Below are 21,933 nucleotides of genomic sequence, written 5' to 3'. Positions count from 1 at the left end.
GAAGTGTTGTGATTGGTTCTTAATGTTTAGCACAAATTTTTGAACCACATTTTCAGGCATTCTTTCTCCTGACCCCTTGACCGATTTGTTGCTCACAGTGAAAATCAGGCAAGTATCCAACTCCTCAAAGAAGAAAATAAATCAATTATATTTTGTTTAGAATCGATTTTCAAAGCTATTGCACCTACAATATCCATTCAGTGACACCAAAGTTATTCAATGGCACCAAATAAATATGTCTGCTGGAGATACAGTGCTAACGTTACTTTAAGTTTTTTGGGGGGTGGAAATTCTATTGCCCAATATGATGACATGGTGATTTCTGATCTAAAAGGTGACCACTTTTCATTTTGTAAATGCAACACCCTCAATGATAAAATGTAATGGGATGCTCTACCCGAGTTTGATCCTTACTACAAATGCTGTCTATACAGAGTTTGTAAGTTCTCTCTGTGACCACATGGGTTTCCTCCAGATGCTCCAGTTTCCTCCCACATTCCAAAGATGTGTAGGTTTGTAGGTCAATTGGCTTCTCTAATTTGTCCCTCGTGTGCAGGATAGAACAGGTAATCGCTGGACGGCGTGGACTTGGCGGACCAAGGGGCCTGTTTCCATGCTATATCACTATACTAACCTAAACTAAACTATCCTCTTGGGCTTAGTCTTTGTTCTGGAGATCTCCAGTAGATAAATATCTAGAATTATTTCCAATATTCCTTATGCTTTCAATGGTGCAATAACTCATTACTTGGGGTAGGCAAGAGGTTTGACCACACCATTGATTACTCTGGGTGCTGAGCTGCCATCAGGGACAGCTATGCCCCTTTCATTTCCTACCTGCCACATAGAGGTAAACTACTTCAACTGGTGTCATAGAAGATCAAGAACAAAATGTAAATGCTGTAAATTTAAAATAAAAATAGTAAGTGCTGGCAAAGCACAGTAGGTCAGGCAGCATCCAGGAAAGAGAAAGAAAGGTCATATCCTGACCAATTGACTGTTTCCAGCATTTTATAAATCTATATATATTTTTTATTTTACTACCTATACAGCAAGCTTGTTTCTGTGCCCCATTGTTTCAGCATATCACAAGAGGACTGCAAAACAGTGGATACACTGAAATCAAAGTCAATCAGCCATGTTTACCTTTATTGAAGAAGGTCTAATTTGATATCAGTCTGAAGAAGTCTCGACCCGAAATGTCACCCATTCTTCCTATCCAGAGATGCTGCCTGTCCCGCTAAGTTACTCCAGCATTTTGTGTCTATCTTTGATATCTCTGGAAATCTTCTAGTAGGCCAGTGTCCTATGGGCATCACTTTTGTTTAACATTTTTTCATAGCAACTTTCAAAGACCCTCTGAACATCCAAAAACATACTTATTGCCTCCCCTACCCCTGCACCCCCATTCATATCTGCTAGTTATATTGTATAAAAACTCTTAATAGATTGGTCAAAGTTATTTCTTTAGGAAGTGAGTTACTCGCTGTTCTTGCAGCCATAGAGCTCTCACGTGTTCTCACGGTTACTCCATTTCAGCTTCCTCAGTTTACTGCCATTTTTGTCAATATTGAGAGCCTTTTCCTTCTGATTAATTACTGTCTTTAATTTATTTTATTTGACATAGTTAGACCTGTTGGGTTTTGTGTCTTACAGAGATATATGCCTTTGGTTTCTTTCATCTGATATACACTGCTGATTTAATAGATGTGTCCAGTTGGCAAAACAATCTCTAACTGCAAAAAGTTGTGAACACTGCCTAGTTCATCACCGGCTCTGACCTCCCCACCATCGAAGGGATTTACCGGAGTCGTTGCCTCAAAAAGGAAGCCCGCATCATCAGAGATCCACACCACCCTGGCCATACACTCATTTCATTCCTGCCATCGGGAAGAAGGTACAGGAACCTGAAAACTGTAACGTCCAGGTTCAGGAACAGCTTCTTCCCTACAGCCATCAAGCTATTAAATATGTACCATGTCTACATATTCTGTTGTGCTGCAGCAAGTAAGAATTTCATTGTTCTATCTGGGACATATGACAATAAAACACTCTTGTCTCTCTCTTGACTCTAGCTCAGAGTTTTCGAGTTACCTATTGTGCCTGTGCTCCCCCGTAAAGAACTTGTCAATAATGCTTCCTTCAACCTTTCAGACAGTGCACTCACCTAACACCAACATGCAACATAATGTATTATGGCATTTTAAAAGCAGCAAAGGGAAGCTGATATGCTCACAAAAAATGTTGGCAAAAGATAGACAAAGTATCTATTTGTTTAGTTTCACTTGTTAATAACTGCCAAAGAATAGTCATCTACCTAGTCATCTCTGGCAGGTCCACCAAAACTGCCTCTGGGGGAATGCATGACAGAAGTACAGGCAGTGACTTGCCTTCAAATTTCACTTCTGCCCTTGTGGGAAAACATGTAGTTCGAGTTATTTTTATTAATAATGCAGACAGGACTGGGATTCAGCCAACTGTGATTGAACAAGTGTCAGAATTTAGTGACACAGGAAGCAGGGGCACCAATTTTTTCTCTTGGTGTAACACATTGTTTGATTAAAAAGACACTTTCATTATCAATATTAAATCAGCTTACAGTGATCAAGGCAGCAGGAAGGAAATTCCCACTAGCAATTTGGACCTTTGATGATGATGATGATAATAATACTTTGTTGTCACCTTGATTAGTTACTTTCCAAGGTCAATCGTCCAGTTATTTGTACTCTGTGGCCATTCCTGCCATTTTATGTTATTTCTATTAGTCTATAATTCTGATATTAGGTAGTGGGAAAGGATGGGGGTGAAATAAGAGGACACATTTCTAAATGTTACATACATAGGAATGGTTTTCTAAAAGTAGTTTCTGAATTGTCTACAAACTTTAGTAAAAGTATTCGAAATGTTCCTGAATGGCCTTGAACATCATAAGAAAAATATATATTTGTCTGTCCAATCAAAATAAACTGCTGCATGTGACCATCAGCAAAGTGTACAATATTAGTTAAAAGGGACACAAACAGGAGAGATTGTCTGTTACTACATTAAATAACAAATTGTCACACAAATAGAAAATAATTGCTTGGGTTCACACAGATGAGGGCGTTGAGGATACAGGGTTTGGATGGGGATCTGCTATAGTGAACTCTAAGACTATGTAAACCAACTACATTGGGGTCAGTTATGTTTACCTGACATCATTTTCAGAGTATCGTCTTTGCAAATCCTCCTTTTGCCTTGGTATCTTCTCAGTCTCTTCCCCCCCCTCCTCCCCCTCCTCTTCCTCCTCCTCATCTTCTGCATATTTCTCCTCCTCACATTTCTCTTGCTCACTTTCCTTTTGTTCACATTTCTCTTGCCCACATTCCTCTTGCCCACATTTCTCTTGCCCACATTCCTCTTGCCCACATTCCTCTTGCCCACATTCCTCTTGCTTTTCATTTGGTTTTTCTAGCCCCAATTCCTCATTATCCTCTTTTTTCTCATTGAGGGGCAGATCTTCCCCCTCCCCTTCTTTCTTTATACCCTCTTCCTCCTCTATCTCAGCCTCCAATTCTGCCTCTTCCTCCTCTCCTTCTTCCCCTCCCTCTTTCTTCTCCTCTAATGCTTTTGATCGCCTAAAGATCAAAACACAAAACAATGGAGGCATGCAAAACAGAAAGGAGAAAAAGGTGAAATTAATTACATTTAAAGGAATGAAAGATATCCAAATGAAGAAAAAAACTGAAATGAAACAAATGATCAAACTATGCAATAAAGTAACAATGTCAAGCATAAAATCACAAGAAGTTTAGAAGAATTCTGAAATGAAGTCAACAAGTTCTATATATTTCTAGACTAAATTTAACTAGAAAACAAACAAAAAATATTACTTGTAAATACCTTTACAATATTTTGAATAACTTTGTATTTCAACAACAATAAATATACACACAATACAAAATATATACCAGCTATTGACTGGCAGTGACTATGTCCCTAGACCGGAACTAGGCCCGAGATCTTCAAAGTCTTGGTTTTTCATTAACGATTTAATTATTTAGATGCTAACAACAAACTTTCAAATCCATCAGTATATACAACAGGCTGTAGTCTGATGGAGCAGATCACAATCTTATTATAAAAGGAAACCGATCTGTATTTTTATGAAAGCAACACTTCGTAATGAGAATGAATAACCCTTAATTTCTAATTCTGCTCTGACCTTTAAATATCTTGAATCCATGTCTTAGAAACATCGAAACATAGAAAATAGGTGCAGGAGGAGGCCATTCTGCCCTTCGAGCCAGCACCACCATTCATTGTGATCATGGCTGATCGTCCCCAATCAATAGACCGTGCCTGCCTTCTCCCCATATCCATTGATTCCACTAGCTCCTAGAGCTCTATCTAACTCTCTCTTAAATCCATCCAGTGATTTGGCTTCCACTGCCCTCTGTGGCAGAGAATTCCACAAATTCACAACTCTCTGGGTGAAAAAGTTTTTTCTCACCTCAGTTTTAAATTGCCTCCCCTTTATTCTAAGACTGTGGCCCCTGGTTCTGGACTCGCCCAACTTTGGGAACATTTTTCCTGCATCTAGCTTGTCCAGTCCTTTTATAATTTTATATGTTTCTATAAGATCCCCTCTCATCCTTCTAAACTCCAGTGAATACAAGTCTAGTCTTTTCAATCTTTCCTCATATGTCAGTCCCGCCATCCCAGGGATCAATATCGTGAACCTACGCTGCACTGCCTCAATAACAAGGATGTCCTTCCTCAAATTAGGAGACAAAAACTGTATACAATACTCCAGATGTGGTCTTACCAGGGCCCTATTCAACTGCAGAAGAACCTTTTTACTCCTATACTGAAATCCTCTCGTTATGAAGGCCAACATTCCATTAGCTTTCTTCACTGCCTGCTGTACCTGCACGCCAACTTTCAGTGAAAGGTGTACAAGGACACCCAGGTCTCGCTGCACCTCCCCCTTATCTAACCTAACTCCATTGAGATGATAATCTGCCTCCTTGTTTCTGCCGCCAAAGTGGATAACCTCACATTTATCTATATTATACTGCATTTGCCATGCATCTGCACACTCACTCAACCTGTCCAGGTCACCCTGCAACATCCTAACATCCTCCACTGTTTACACTGCCACCAAGCTTTGTCTCACCCGCAAACTTGCTAGTGTTGGTTCTAATTCCCTCTTCCAAATCATTAATATATATGGTAAACAGTTGCGGCCCCAACACCAAGCCTTGCGGCACTCCACTAGCCACTGGCTGCCATTCTGAAAAGGACCCGTTTACTCCTACTCTTTGCTTCCTGACTGCCAACCAATTTTCTATCTTTGTCAACACCCTACCCCCAATACCATGTGCCCTAATTTTAGTCACCAATCTCCCGTGCGGGACCTTATCAAAGGCTTTCTGAAAGTCTAGATACACTACATCCACTGGCTCCACTTCATCCATTTTACTTGTCAAGTCCTCAAAAAATTCCAGAATATTAGTCAAGCATGATTTCCCTTTCATAAATCCATGCTGACTTGGACTTATCCTTTTATTGCTATACAAATGCATCGTTATTACCTCTTTAATAATTGACTCTATCATTTTTCCCACCACCGAAGTCAGGCTAACTGGTCTGTAATTCCCCGTTTTCTCTCACTCCTTTCTTGAAAAGTGGGATAACATTAGCTATCCTCCAATCCACAGGAACTGATCCTGAATCTATTAGAAAATGATGATCAATGCGTCCACTATTTCTAGAGCCACCTCCTTGAGGACCCTGGGATGCAGACCATCAGGCCCAGGGTATTTATCATCCTTCAGTCCCATCAGTCTACCCAATACTATTTCTCGCCTAATGAAAATTTCTTTCAGTTCTTCTACCCCCCTAGATTCTCTGTCCTCCAGTACATCTGGGAGATTGATTGTGTCTTTCTTAGTGAAGACAGATCCGAAGTACCTGCTCAACTCTTCTGCCATTTCTTTGTTACCCATCATAATTTCACCTGTGTCTGCCTTCAAGGGACCCACATTTGACTTTGCTACTCTTTTTCTCTTAACATATCTAAAGAAGCTTTTACTGTCCTTCTTTATATTCTTGGCCAGCTTCCCCTCGTACTTCATCTTTTCAGCCCGTATTGCCCGTTTTGTTACCTTCTGTTGTCCTATGAAAGTTTCCCAATCCTCTGGCTTCCCACTACTCTTTGCTGTGTTATACATCTTTTCTTTTAGTTTTATTCCATCCCTAACTTCCCTTGTCAGCCATGGTTGCCTCCTACTCCCCTTAGAATCTTTCTTCCTTTTTGGAATGAAATGATCCTGCGTCTTCCGGATTATGCCCAGAAATTCCTGCCATTGCTGTTCCACCGTCAATCCTGCTGGGATCCCTTTCCAGTCTACCTTGGCCAGCTCCTCTCTCTTGCCTTCATAGTCCCCTTTGTTCAACTGCAACACTGACACTTCCGATTTAACCTTCTCCTTCTCAAATTGCAGATTAAAACTAATCATTTTATGATCACTACCTTCAAGCAGTTCCTTTACCTCAAGTTCTCTTATCAAATCTGGTTCTTTGGACAACACTAAATCCAGAATTGCCTTTTCTCTGGTAGGCTCCATTACAAGCTGCTCTAAGAATCCATCTCGGAGGCACTCTACAAATTCTCTTTCTTGTGGTCCAGAACCAATCCGATTTTCCCAGTCTACCTGCATATTGAAATCGCCCATCACCACAGTGGCATTGCCTTTCTTACATGCCAGTTTTAACTCCTGCTGCATCTTACACCCTACATCCGGGCTACTATTTGGGGGCCTGTAGATAACACCAATTAGTGTCTTCTTGCCTTTACAATTCTTATTTTGTAATATGTGGTTGAAACACATTTTAAGGAAGCAAGATTTAACAAACTAAAAATAAACAAACTAATAAAGCTAATGGCAGCAGTTAATTTGGGGCTGTTCAGGGAAGCTTGAAAAGATTGATCACAGCAAGTACTTCAGTTAAGAAATAGCTCTTGAATTGCAAATTCTTCACTGGCATTGCGGAATGTGAAGAATGGAAGAGATGTTTCGTATTACTTTCCAACACTTCTATTGATATGTATTGTGGTCATGAACAACAATAGAGGATGTGGGCGTGGCTGTGTTCTGCAGCTGCGGCTCACCGGCAGTCTCTCTGTCTTTTTTTTGTTTTTTGTCTATTGTCATCGTTTAATGTACGTTTTGTTCTATTTTTAACTCTGTGTATGTGGGGGGGGGGTGGTGGGGGGGTTGGGGGAAACCTTTTTTCTAATCTCTTCCTCAACGGAGATGCGACCTTTACCGTGTCGTATCTCCGTTCGCGCTACGGCCTAACATCGTGGAGTCGGCGGCCTCCAGCTGGGATCGACCTTGAAGACTCCGGTCGCAGGGCCTGGACTTACCATCTCGGAGGCTTCGGCCGTGGGCCCTGCAGACCGCAACATCGGGAGTTCGCAGGTCCCTGGCTGGCGACCGGTTTTTGGGAGCTCCAGCCGTAGCAGCTTCGACCGCCCCGAAGCGCGAGGTATGATCGACCCGCTCGCAGGCCCTTCATCACCCTGTGTGGCTCGGCCGCAGCACTTTCCATCGCCCGGTGGGGGCTCAGGTCTTTCATCGGCCTGCTCGGCTCGGCTCGGCCCTGGGACTTTCCATCGCCCAGTGGGGGCTCAGGACTTTCATCGACCTGCTCGGCTCGGCCCTGGGACTTTCCATCGCCCGGTGGGGGCTTCAAAAAGTTGGGAGCCTCGATCACCTCGTGGCACCACGGGAGAAGAATGAGGAGGAGATAAGACTTTGCCTTCCATCACAGTGAGGGTGTGCCTAGAGCAATCACTGTGATGGCTGTTTGTGTAAAAATTGTATCTGTGTGTCCTGTGCTTTTTGTTGTCTACTGCCGGACCCTGACGTGAGAGGACGCTGGCGTTGTTTATTCGCCGCTTTTCCGTTAGGATAGTTTGTCTGTTTGTTTTTATGTTGATTGTTTTTGTAAAGCGCTTTGAGCACCCGATAAGGCGCTATATAAAATAAATGCTTATTATTATTATTATTATAGGATGGGTAATAACAGGTTTAGCAAGGCACTATTTCTGTTCTTAAGTACTAATTCGTTACTGAACTGAATGCCTTTATATTCTGTTGATCTATTTGTTCCAACCCAGAAAAAACACAATCTGTTCCTTCAGAAGAAAATACAAAGCTCTTCCCACCATCACTCTTTCTCTCTAATTCCACATCTATAATTCCGGTTCATTAGTGAGGGGAATCACATGAATCTAAACAAATATTAAAATGCCTTTGCCCTGTTAGACTTCTGAATAATATCATGACAGCAATGTGCATAAATCAATGTCTTAGGAATGGAGATTGTGGTTTTGCTGGTGATAGTGGGTTCAGAGCATGGGGAAAGAATAGAGATCTTTGTTTAGGCTGGTGGAAAATAAATTAGCAATATACTTCCGAATTAAGAAAATCTGGAGTGCATTAAGTCTTCATCACAGGCAAGAGTGACTGGAAAACATTTCATTATTTGTTTCACTATTTAGTTTACATTTCCTATTAAAAGATCTTTGAAACAGTAGTTTGATTTGCAATCTGGTTAACTATTGAAAATGGAATATTAATATCAGTACACTTTTTAAGTGATGAGATCATGGGGAAATGTTGGGATTCAGAGGCACTTGGCATCCAGAGTGGAGTAAACTGGCAGATTTGGTGTTCTAAATTTGTAATGTATCAAATTCTGCATCAGATTGTGCCTCTGTGGAAATTCCAGATTTACCCCTGTTTAAATGGGTAAGTTGCTCAGAAAAGCCGGTATATTCTATAGAGTTTCAGCTCATCATAACAAAGGCCATAACAGGGAAGATGCTGGAAGAAGGCAACATTGTTTACCACAAAGCTCATCAATAATATTATAATGCTGAAGTCTTTGAAAGTTTGAAGTGACACTGTTTGTAAGCTGAAACAACATTCCAAATACAAAATTCTTTTGAGGGGGTGAAAGCGCTTCATTAATTACATTGTTTAAATCTGAAATGGATTGATAGAACAATGTTCTGTGCAAAATAACACCATCACTGGGCCTCACCTGATCTTCCTGGTTGTTCGAGGATGCTCAGACTGCACAGACATGTAACTTGTGCTGCTCATTCGTGAAGCACTACTCGTCCTTGATACGGCAGACACGTCACTGACATCACTGTCGGATGATTTGTTGGAGATATTATCTGACCCTCGATGAGTGTCCCGTCCCATCCGATGCTATTAAAAAGAAATTATACCAATTTTTTAATCATTTCATCTAGTCAAAGATAACACCGTAACTTATTCCAAAATTTAATTATTTGATGAAAAGACTACTTAAAGAAGAACTATGGTTGCAAGTATAAATTGAATCCTTGAGTGGATGTTCACATTTGCATTCATATGTTTCTCTAAGGATTTGGATTTTTATATCATGCTGATAATAATATTGAGTCTTATTTTAATAGATGAGAGAAATCCAAGGCTTGGATGAAGGGGCATCCATCTGACCCTAATCTGAACAACACGATCCATGAAACTTGCAACCAAATGTAAGTGTTTCCTTCCATCTATAATGATAAGTATCAAGTAACTGATTGCTTCTAAAGTACCAACATCACAGCAAAAAAATTTAATTTGATGCACTACACAAGATATCAGAAAATGGCTGAAGACCATGGAGCCCAACAACACCCCAGATATAATGCTGAAGAAAGGTGCTCCAGACTAGCCAAATGTTTCTGGTATAGCAACACAATGTCATCTACCCAATAGAATACACAAGCCCAGTCCACCTAATGCAGGACAAATTAAAGCCATCAGTCTTCTCAATATCATCAGCAAGGTAATGGAATATACTATCACCAGTGGTTTAAATTACCAGCAATTTGCTCACTGATGCTCAGTTTATGTTGCGCTAGGCCACAGCTCCAAGTTTAATTAAAACCTGGAAGATATGGAATACAGTTCCCTGTCCATGTGAAGTCAGAAACATTGTCAGCATTTAGCTCAAGTAAAACTAAAGTCAAAATCAAGGAAATAATTTTCTGCTTGCTGGAATCTAGTCAGCATGAAAAAAAACATTGCAGGCCAATAGTGTAGGAAGGAACTGCAGATGTTGGTTTAAACCGAATATAGACACAAAAAGCTGAAGTAACTCAGCATGTAAGACAGCATCTCTGGAGAAAAGGTGATGTTTCGGGTCGAGACCCTTCTTCAGACCAATAAATTGAAGGCCAATAGTCACAGCTCCAAGAAGAACGATAAGAACTCATCAGGACAGGGTCAATGTTCATAATCTCCTTTCCTTCTATGATAAGATCAGAATTCAGTATGTTTGCTAATTTTTCCTGAGCTATGTTTCGTCACGTCCTCAAATAATGAAGCAGGCTTGATCAATACAGTAAAATTTGGTTACACTCGAACCAAACTAATGTATCAATATATGTTTGCATTACACAACAGCCAGGCAGTGACAATATTCATGGAGAATCTATGCATTCATTCTTGACATTTAGTGGAAACACCATCACTGAACCCCTCGAAGGTATCACAAAAAGCTGGAGTAACTCAGCGGGCCAGGCAGCATCTCAGGAGAGAAGGAATGGGTGACGTTTCGGGTCGAGACCCTTCTTCAGACTGAACCCCTGATCATCCACATCTTGAAGTTCACTATGGATTAGAAAATTCAGTGGATCAGCTTTGGTCAGAAGCTAAATAGTGTGCATTGTTTGTCTCACCTACTCTCACTTCACAAAATCTTCCATCATTTACATGGTAAAACCCAGGAACATAATTGTAACTCTGCCTCTGTTTAGATGAGTGGTTCCCAAACGTTTTAGAGCCAGGACCTCTATAAAAAGCATTATTCAGAATAGCGCTTTGCACAAACCATTAAGGAAGATAATAACACAATAAATTTCAATACAGTAACAATTAATCACATATTTATTCAAAATCCAATTACAACATTTTAGTTAAATTAATTTAGTAAAATTGCTGAACTTGATCCAGTGATAGCAACTTTTCAAAGTCTGATTGTCATTTAGCAAGAGTCTTAAATGCCATATTTAGTAACTACTTCACTGCTCAGTAAAGTGTCAATGTGCTGGATGGGTTTGTTGAAGTGATACCAATTTCCAAGCTTTTAAAATTTGCAAGAAATACTATTTTGCAAAACAGTGCGTGATTTTACCATGTTGTAAGAGTACTTCTGCCATACAAGCTGCTGAGGTTCAGGAAAGCACCTCATCATCACGTTCTCAAGGGCAATGAGGAGCAAATTATAATTGCCACCTTGCCACTGAAATCAAAGTCCTGTGAATTTTATATTTTAAAAAACTAACTTCTGCACACTTGACCACAACCACTTGTAAAAAGTCTGTGCGATGAGCTCCCTGGCTTGGAAGCCCAATAGAATAGGCCAAGATTAAGGAAGAGGGCAAATGGCACAGTGGCCAGGAGTTTGAAATGAAGCCTCAGTCGCAGGGTTTCAATATGCATTCGGCAAATCTCTCAGACCTTTCCTGATCTTAAAAGACCTTAAAATAAATTAACTTTCTGGACCTTCCACCTCCAGTCCTGCAGTCATTGGGTTTGATCCAGCAAATCACTGTAAATTTGCTGATATTGGTTCTGATTAAAACTGCAGTCAATATCCAATGTAATCATCAATAAGTGGCCTTATTCAAAGAAGAATCAGAGATGGAAATCTGCTCAATTGTCAAAATGAGCAAGTTAAAATGTTTGTACCTGATGTCAGCTGTTAAAAGACAGAAACTCAATTTTTTAGTTTTTTTTTAGCTCGGTTCCAGTGTGATTGTTTCCTGGATTAAAAACTCTGAAGTATTTGCTTCCCATCCAAGAACACTGATGGACTTGAGAGGGAGAAGGACTAATGACGACATTGATAATGCCTTGTGGGACACATAGAAACATAGAAAATAGGTGCAGAAGTAGGCCATTCGGCCCTTCAAGCCAGCACCGCCATTCAATATGATCATGGGTGATCACTCAAAATCAGTTTTAGGAAACTGTTGGATCTTAATGTGCTCAACAGGGAGAGTATTTAGAAACATAGAAACATATAAAATAGCTGCAGGAGCAGGACATTTGGCCCTTCAAGTGAGCACCGCCATTCAATATGATCATGGCTGATCATCCAGAATTAGTACCCTGTTCCTGTTTTCTCCAATATCCCTTGAATTCGTTGGCCCTAAAAGCTATATCTAACTCTCTCTTGAATACATCCAGTGAATTGGCCTCCACTGCCTTCTGCGCAGCAGTGGAGTTGCTGCCTTATAGCGAATGCAGCATCGGAGACTCGGGTTCGATTCCGACTGCGGGTGCTGTCTGTACGGAGTTTGTACTTTCTCCCCGTGACCTGCGTGGGTTTTCGCCAAGATCTTCGGTTTCCTCCCACACTCCAAAGACGTATAGGTTTGTCGGTTAATTGTCTTGGTGTAAGTGTAAAATTGTCCCCAGTGGGTATAGCATAGTGTTAGTGGTCGGCGCGGACCCTGTGGGCCAAAAGGGCCTGTTTCTACGCTGTATCTCTAAGCTAAACTAAACTAAACTAATGGAGACTTTAGTGGTGGGGAAGATGCTGTAGTCAATTATAAAAGACGAAATTGCTGAGCATTTGGATAGCAGTAACGGGATCATTCCGAGTCAGCATGGATTTACGAAGGGGAAATCATGCTTGACAAATCTACTGGAATTTTTTGAGGATGTAACTAGGAAAATTGACAGGGGAGACTCAGTGGATGTGGTGTACCTCGACTTTCAGAAAGCCTTCGACAAGGTCCCACATAGGGATTAGTGGGCAAAATTAGGGCACATGGTATTGGGGGTAGGGTACTGACATGGATAGAAAATTGGTTGACAGACAGAAAGCAAAGAGTGGGGATAAATGGGGCCCTTTCGGAATGGCAGGCAGTGACCAGTGGGGTACCGCAAGGTACGGTGCTGGGACCCCAGCTATTTACGATATACATTAATGACTTAGACGAAGGGATTAAAAGTACCATTAGCAAATTTGCAGATGATACTAAGCTGGGGGGTAGTGTGAATTGTGAGGAAGATGCAATAAGGCTGCAGGGTGACTTGGACAGGTTGTGTGAGTGGGCGGATACATGGCAGATGCAGTTTAATGTAGATAAGTGTGAGGTTATTCACTTTGGAAGTAAGAATAGAAAGGCAGATTATTATCTGAATGGTGTCAAGTTAGGAGGAGGGGGAGTTCAACGAGATCTGGGTGTCCTAGTGCATCAGTCAATGAAAGGAAGCATGCAGGTACAGCAGGCAGTGAAGAAAGCCAATGGAATGTTGGCCTTCGTAACAAGAGGAGTTGAGTATAGGAGCAAAGAGGTCCTTCTACAGTTGTACCGGGCCCTGGTGAGACCGCACCTGGAGTACTGTGTGCAGTTTTGGTCTCCAAATTTGAGGAAGGATATTCTTGCTATGGAGGGCGTGCAGCGTAGGTTCACTAGGTTAATTCCCGGAATGGCGGGACTGTCATATGTTGAAAGGCTGGAGCGATTGGGCTTGTATACACTGGAATTTAGAAGGATGAGGGGGGATCTTATTGAAACATATAAGATAATTAGGAGATTGGACACATTAGAGGCAGGAAACATGTTCCCAATGTTGGGGGAGTCCAGAACAAGGGGCCACAGTTTAAGAATAAGGGGTAGGCCATTTAGAACGGAGATGAGGAAGAACTTTTTCAGTCAGAGAGTGGTGAAGGTGTGGAATTCTCTGCCTCAGAAGGCAGTGGAGGCCAGTTCGTTGGATGCTTTCAAGAGAGAGCTGGATAGAGCTCTTAAGGATAGCGGAGTGAGGGGGTATGGGGAGAAGGCAGGAACGGGGTACTGATTGAGAGTGATCAGCCATGATCGCATTGAATGGCGGTGCTGGCTCGAAGGGCTGAATGGCCTACTCCTGCACCTATTGTCTATTGTCTATTGTCTTAAATCTAGAATTCCACAGATTCACAACTCTCTGCGTGAAAACGTTTTTCCTCATCTCAGTCCTAAATGGCCTACTCCTTATTCTTAAACTGTGACCTCTGGTTCTGGACTCCCCCCCCCCCGCAACATTGGGAACATTTTTTACTGCATCTAGCCTGTCCAATCCCTTAAGAGTTAACACAAGTTTAACTGGACAGTAGAATTCATGTAATGTCCATGAAAAGATACGCAAAAGGTTCTGTTGATCTTTATATTTCATGATTCACGATTTATATCTTTGCCATCATGGTTCCAGAGAATCCGATGTAAAAGTAGGAAGTCTGCACAAATCAGCCTCTTATTAGCAAGACTTTGGGTGCCTGCTTGGAGAATAATTTATGTGCATCACAATTACATGCACTAACAACCATTTAAAAATAGAATACAGGATGTAGAATGGTACTGCACAGGAACAGGCCCTATGGCCCAGAATTTCTGCGCCAACCATGATGCCAATCTAATTATTCCCATCTGCACATGGCCCATATTTCTCTATTCTCTGCCAGTTCATGCATATGTTTGAATTCTCCAAAATGTCATCATATCTGATTCTACCACCTCCCCTGGCAGCACGCTCCAGGCACCTACCATTCCGTATAAAATTAAAACTTGCCTTGCGCATTGTCTTTAAACTTTCTCCTTCTCACCTTAAATATATGCCCTTTGTTATTTGACATTTCCACCCTGAGAAAACAAATTCTGGCTATCTACCCCATCTATGTCTCTCGTAATTTTATATAATCCTATCAGTTCGTCTCCTCAGCCTCCGACGCTCAAGGAAAATTTCCTTATAGCTAATACACTACAATACAGGCAACATCATGGTAAACCTTTTCTGTAGCGTTCCAAAGCCTTCATACTGTTCCAATACTGTGGTGGCCAGAACAGCACACAATGCTCCAAATGTGGGGCAATTATAATATTTCATACAGCTGTAACATAATGTTAACTTTTATACTCATTGTCCTGACTGATGAATGCAAGCTTGTTATATACTTTCCTTACCACCCTATCCACATGCAGCAACTTTCAGGGAGCTATGGACTTACGCTCCAAGATCCCTTTGTACCCCAATGCTCTGGAAGGTCCTGCCATTTACTGAATACATTCATCTTGCATTTGCATTCTGAAAGTGTAACACTTCATATTTGTCTAGATTTAACTCCATCTACCATTACTCTGCCAAAATTTCCAACTCAACATTTTGTATCCCTTGACAATCTTCACCATGTCATCTCCAAACTTACCAATTATACCACTTAAAGTTTCATCCATTTAGATAACAAACAGGGGACCACGCATTGATCCTTGCAGAACACCAGTGATCACAGACCTTCAATTAGAGTAGCATTCCTCCCCTTCTACCCTTTCTGACCAAGCCAATTTTGTACCAACTTAACAACTCGCCATGAATTCCATGTAACTTAGTTTTCTGTAGGCGGCATCCACTGCCCTACCTTTGTTAATCATCACTTCCTCAAAAAATTCAATCAAATATGTGAGGCAGGTCCTTTCCCCGTACAAAGCATGCTGTCTTTCTTTAATAAGTCCATGCTTTTCCAAAAGAGAGTAAATCCTGTCCCTGAGAATTGTTTCCATTATTTCCCGACCACTGACGTAAGGCTTACCAGCCAATAATTTCCTGGTTTGCCACTGATGCCTTTCTCAATGGGACAACATTGGCTACTCTTCAGTCTGTGTGATCTGCCTGCATCTCTGTTCCTCCAGCTCCTGTTAGTTTTTGGGAGGCCTACACTTTACCCCATCACGGTGACTGCACCTTATTTATGCCTGAGTTCTACTCATGTGGCCTCACTGGATGAGACCCTCATGATATCCTCTGTGCATTTGTGACATTCTCCATAATGGGAATGCAACTCCACCATCTCTTTTTAATCCCTCTCTACCACATCAGAAATATCTGAAGCTAGAATGCTCAGCTGCCAGTCCTGACCTTCAGAGAATCTGAGGTAGATAGAGTCGTACAGAGAGCCATACAGCATGGAAACAGGCTCTTCGGCCCAACTCATCGATGCTGACAAAGATGTCCCATCTAAGATGGTGGGGGTGGCAGCAGAATTCAATGTTATCTTTAATGCTAATGGCTCTGAAGAATTTAACATATTCAGCAATATCTGGAGTGAATGATGGCACCATGTCAATCTGCTGCCAATCCTCCTTGCAACAAAGCTATGGAACTAAAATGAATACCTTAACTACTGACATATAGACTCTAGGCTACTACATGGAAATTATTAGAACAAATAGTTTGTAATGCCCTCGGCCAAACATTTCCTTAGCTCCACAGTTTCCAACTGATATCATTATGCTTAGGAAGTTCAATACGTCGTCACCAACTTCTACAGATGTGCCATAGAAAGCATTTTATCGGGATGCATCACAGCATGGTTCGGGAACAGCTCCATCCAAAACCGCAAGAAGTTGCAGAGAGTTATGGATGCAGCCCAGTCCTTCAAGCAAACTAATCTCCCTTCCATTGGCTCCATCTACACTTCACACTGCCTCGGCAAGGCCACCAGCATAATCAAGGACCAGCATAATCAAGGACCAGCCTCACCCAGTTCACTTCCTCTTCTCCTCTCTCCCATCAGACAAGAGATATAGAAGTCTGAAAACACATTCCTCCAGATTCAGGGACAGTATCTTCCCAGGTGGTATCAGGCAACTGAACCGTCCTCTCTCCAACTAGCGAGCGATTCTGATCTTCCATCTACCCCCATTGGAGACCATTCAACTATCTTTAATTGGATCTTACTGGACTTTATCTTGCACTAAACATTATGCCCTTTATCCTGCATCTGTCTGTGTACTGTGGACGGTTCGAGTGTAATCACGTGTAGTCTTTTCGCTGACTGTGTAGCTCACAACAAAAAAGCTTTATGCGGTAAACATGACAATAATCATAAAGTAACCTAAACAATGCCTGTCTTACCATTAATCATTTGGAATAAATAGAGTATCTATCCCCTCCTGATAACATCGAATATAACAATTTAACAAGAACCCCAACCTCTGCCCTTACGGGTCTATTGCCCCTTTCAAAAACCCTTTTCTAAATCATTATAAAGCAGTGTATTATGTGAAAGGTACTCCCTATTAGATTATTACATTACGCATAACCTTATTTCACCTTATGTCCTGCCCCCACCTCTCATCCAGGTTCCTCCCCCTCCTACAACCAGTCTCAAGAAGGGTTCTGACCTGAAATGTGACCATGTTCTCCAGAGAAGCTGCCTGACCTGCGGAATTACTCCAGCACTTTGCGTTTTTTTGCTTAAGATTCCAGCACCTGCGGTTTCTTGTGTCTACTCAAGTCTCAACTATTTTCTGGTTTAAGAAGTCCAAGAAAAAAGGAACCCTCTTTTCCACTTGACATCAAATCAGAAGCTTCGGGTTTAATGTTGACATTTTAGGATCGCAATGCTTTATTGGTTCTCCTCTCATTTTCATAGATATCACCTTCATGGAGTGCATTTGAATAACCAAATGCTAATTAAACTGAGCAAGTTTTCCAAAGGGTTGCAGTCTTAGCATCTGGCTACTCTGGCATAAATAAACTGCATTTACTCAAAAAAGCCCTGCAGACCTTTGAGCTCCTTAACCCTCTCTCTACTACCAGTCAAGTTTCACCTGTATGACATGTATTTATATGACATGGATGGAATTGAATTAGCTGAAGACTGCATACTGTAAAGTTGCTGAGCTCAGGAAAAGTCGAGATGAATCATCCATGTTGTCGTAAATCCTTCAGCCTTGTAATCTGTAATTAAACACTCAACTCTATCATCATTGAAGGGAATTGTCATGAAGTCTTTTCCTCATTTTAGTTATTCCGTAACTGGATGTGGCAGAATTTCAGGACGATGGTCTGATACATTACCCATGGTTTCAATTTGCTCTGTCCATAAATGTTGCTTTAATTTGTCATGCGGCTATTTATCCATTTATTTATTTATTTAATTCTAGCTTCCCAGGGTGGAATTGGACCCAAGGATGAAGAGTGAGATAAATGCTGGGGTTGAGGTTACAAATTGTAGTGAAATGTAACTTGCTGCCCCATGTGCATCACTGTGTTTGCAAAGCATTTAAAAATTAAAAGTACAACTTTAAGATAATTTGCATTCTTCCTGATTTGTGCATTATTTTCATTTGCCATTTGCTGAAAGGAACAATCGGGGATGTTCCATGTCAGACTCAGTTTAGTTGTATGCCTGCCTTATGGACAGACAGTCGTGTGCTCCTCTTCCACTCTTGGACACGTGACAATGATCTAGAATAGCATTTTAGTGGTAGGATCATTTAATTAGCAACTTTAACAGTAAAAAAAACCCCATTTAATTAGCAACTCTATTAAATTATCCAAAATGCTGCTCTGAAGCATGATCAGACATATATCAATGACAGACCAAAAAGGAAATACACAGAGAGGTGGGTAATCCCTTAAATGAGTAAATCGGCAGAGACATATATTTGTTGCAGTGTCTTCCAGTGAAATGGAAGTGGTGAGTTGAACAGGAAGGAGCAAGAAAATTTAATTTCCTAATCCCTAGGCAGTTACTGACTCAATTATCAAAGGTGGACTAATGATTAATCCTTTAGTGACCATTCTAATCTTTCTCTTCTTGGTTTTGCATCCATATTGTCATGTTTCACATGATAAATACTGTATAAATGAAAGGTTTTGCACTCCTTCTGATGTTTTATAAAAGGATTTCAAGTCATTTTATGCCAAAGGAACTGGTGATACACAAGAGGTAAAAGTTAAAAGAATTGAGAGCTCCCAAATGGTTTTAGAGCTGAGGAGTTGCTAAAGTATGGAGGAATGAGGCTATGTAGGGATATAAGCACGTATAAGAAATTTTAACTGGAAAATAAAGAGATTCTGTTTTTGACCTGAGCAAATGGGTTCCCAGTGGTGCCAGATACAGAAAGTGTTACCTTAGTTTAGTTTCGAGATACAGCGCAGAAACGGGACCTTCGGCCCACTGGGTCCACGCCGACCAGCGATCCCCACATATTAACACTGTCCTACACACCCTAGGGACAACTTTTACATTTACCAAGCCAATTTACCTACATACCTTTACATATTTGGAGTGTGGGAGGAAACCGAAGATCTCAGAGAAAACCCATGCAGGTCACGGGGAGAACATACAAACTCCATACAGGCAGCACCGGTAGTCGGGATCGAACCTGGGTCTCCGGCACTGCATTCGCTGCAAGGCAGCAACTCTACCGCTACGCCACCTTACTCGAAGCGATAAAATGCTGGTCAACTTGCTTGAGAAAAGACTAACAAATAACGTGGCAGAGAACTTTAAAATGAAGAAAGGTTTTGATAGAGAGTTGTTGAGAAAATGCTTCCCTTATGGGGAAGAAGATAACCAGTACCCATCAAGGAAGGTTACGCACCAAGAAATCCATTAGGATTCGAAGTACGATGTGTTCACTAGGGGATTTGATTCAAAAGAAAGGAAAAGAGAAAATGAGAAAGAAAAGTAAAGAAATAGATGGAAAGAAAGAGGCATATGGAGGAAGGAATAAATTTATATTCAAGTAATTTATTCAGCTTGTTGAAAAGCAATACTGAAAATTTGATGGTACTTCAACAAACGCCAGATGGAAACCCAAATATGCGATATCAGCAGCAATGTCCTTATTCATTCTCTCTATTTTGCTGCAAGTCTGTGGTGACATCCAATAATTAAACCATTCATGGCTAGATGACTGTTCATTTTATTCCAGATCACTGCTTTTAAAAGCTTCCCAGATATTTAAACTAAATTGACTGGGCAGTAGTTTCTATATTTTTTCTTCCACTTGTATTAAGGGGTAAGAAATTTATTATTCACCATTCCTCTTGCAGCACCTCTGTGAAGACCGAACTCTGTATCTGCAATATATTTCCTTACATTCCTCAGCAATCTAGGATGTATCCTATTAAGTTTTGGTGGTGTACCTTCTGTTAAGTATAGATGGTCTTTCAAGAACTTCTGCTTATTTCTTTTTTCACCATGCAGCATAGATCTCAGATACCTCCCTTGTACTATGATCAGGCTTAATGGAGAGTGAAGATGGGCATGACAGGAGCAGATGCCATGTTTGCAAACCTGGATTACATATGCGCCAAACAATAAAACCATACAACAGACAGACCCATGTAATCTCTAAATCAATATACCAGATCAAAGTTTAGAAGTTCTACCATATCTGGCCCTGAATGGAGATCGTCTTCTACATAGCTATTGGAAGATGAACTTCCACGTGCTCAATGAATAATCATGATTACGACTGAAGCATATAAAACCATATAAAATCTACTGCATCTGCTGTTCCAGGTGTCAACTACTCCACATCGGCGAGACCATGCACAGGCACGGCGATCGTTTCACTGAACACCACCGCTCAGTCCGTCTTAACCTACCTGATCTCCCAGTGGCTCAACAACTCCCCCTCCCATTCCCAATCTGACCTTTGTGTCCTGAGCCTCCTCCATTGTCAGAGTGAGGCCCAGTGCAAATTGGAGGAGCAGCACCTCATATTTCGCTGGTTTACACCCCAGCGGTATGAACGTTGACTTCTCTAACTTCAGATAGTCCCTGCTTTCCCTCTCTATTCCCTCCCCCTTCCCAGTTCTCCCACTAGTCTTCCTGTCTCCGACTACATTCTATCTTTGTCCCAACCCCTCCCCTAACATCAGTCAGAAGAAGGGTCTCGACCCAAAATGTCTCCCGAGATGCTGCCTGACCCACTGAGTTACTCCAGCATTTTATGTCCAGCTTCGCATATAAAACCATCTTCAGCCAGAGTGGATAATACATTTCTACTTCTTTCCAAATTCCCACTAAATTGGTTTCCGGCAAATTCAACTTATTCTATATGAAGTACAGCTAAAGAGAGAGGACACAGAAAAGACAACAAGACTGGACAACATTCCAGCAAAAATTTCAAATAATATACCAGAAGTGACTCTGTCTACATCCAATTCTTTCAAATACACTACTGGCATCAACCTGTATTCAGCAGTTAACATTATGTTAGACACCTATTAGCAGCAAATAACATTTGTGCCAGACAAGTGCCAGGCAATGACCACATCCATCAATGTAGTCCAATAATTACATCTGCTGTTCAATGTCATTACTTTCATCAGATCCCTCACCATCATCGTCCTATGGTTCATCACCCATTAGGACCATGACTGAACAAGACATATAATTACAAGTGGTACAAGAACAGATTAGATGCTGAGGTCCTTACATTAAATGACTCCCCTCCTAACATCTCAGAGATTTTTCATCGTATACAAACAGCAAGTCAGCTTTGCGATGAAGTACTTCTTGCTCAGATCAGCCCTGCTCTAAAACATTGAATGTTGATACAATCCAGAACAAATCTTGATTAGCATCCCCCTTGCCGTCATAAACATGGCCTTCCTGGAGGCTGACATTTACTCTTTGTTTTCTTGAAGAAAGCAAATGGCATGTTGGGCTTCATAGTCAGAGGATTTGAGTATAGGAGCAAGGAGGTCCTACTGCAGTTGCACAGGGCCCTGGTGAGACCGCACCTGGAGTATTACTCATTGTAAAGATCGTCTGTTGTACAATTCTGATTTTGCCTATCGATCACTGTTTCCAATTTCCACAAGTGATCTATTTAGAAGTCACTGAAGTACTCCTACCCCAGATTGTTTCTCATAATTTTCAACAACCAACTTTAAATCTAATGATACTATATTCATTGTTCTACATGAAAAAAAACATCACCCCAATAATACATAATTCTAAGGGGAGTAACTGGCAACCGTGGCTGACAAGGGAAGTTAGAGATGGAATAAAACTACAAGAAAAGATGTATAACAGAGCAAA

General features: G+C 41.1%; 1 protein-coding gene across 30 annotated transcripts in view; it reads right to left on the bottom strand.

The window, feature by feature from the left end:
- rims2a (regulating synaptic membrane exocytosis 2a) overlaps positions 1 to 21,933 on the bottom strand; it is a 711,765-nt gene that overhangs the window by 129,095 nt on the left and 560,737 nt on the right. For all 30 annotated transcript variants that reach the window (XM_078397872.1, XM_078397861.1, XM_078397867.1 and 27 more), the window contains one exon: positions 9,100 to 9,272. In XM_078397872.1, the coding sequence (XP_078253998.1) occupies positions 9,100 to 9,272 (173 nt within the window). The remainder of the gene's footprint in view (positions 1 to 9,099; positions 9,273 to 21,933) is intronic.

This window comes from Rhinoraja longicauda, chromosome 4, assembly GCF_053455715.1.
Source record: "Rhinoraja longicauda isolate Sanriku21f chromosome 4, sRhiLon1.1, whole genome shotgun sequence".
In the NCBI taxonomy this organism is placed as follows: domain Eukaryota; kingdom Metazoa; phylum Chordata; class Chondrichthyes; order Rajiformes; family Arhynchobatidae; genus Rhinoraja; species Rhinoraja longicauda.
Note: the sequence above shows the minus strand (reverse complement) of the source record. Positions and strands in the feature narration are given on the sequence as shown.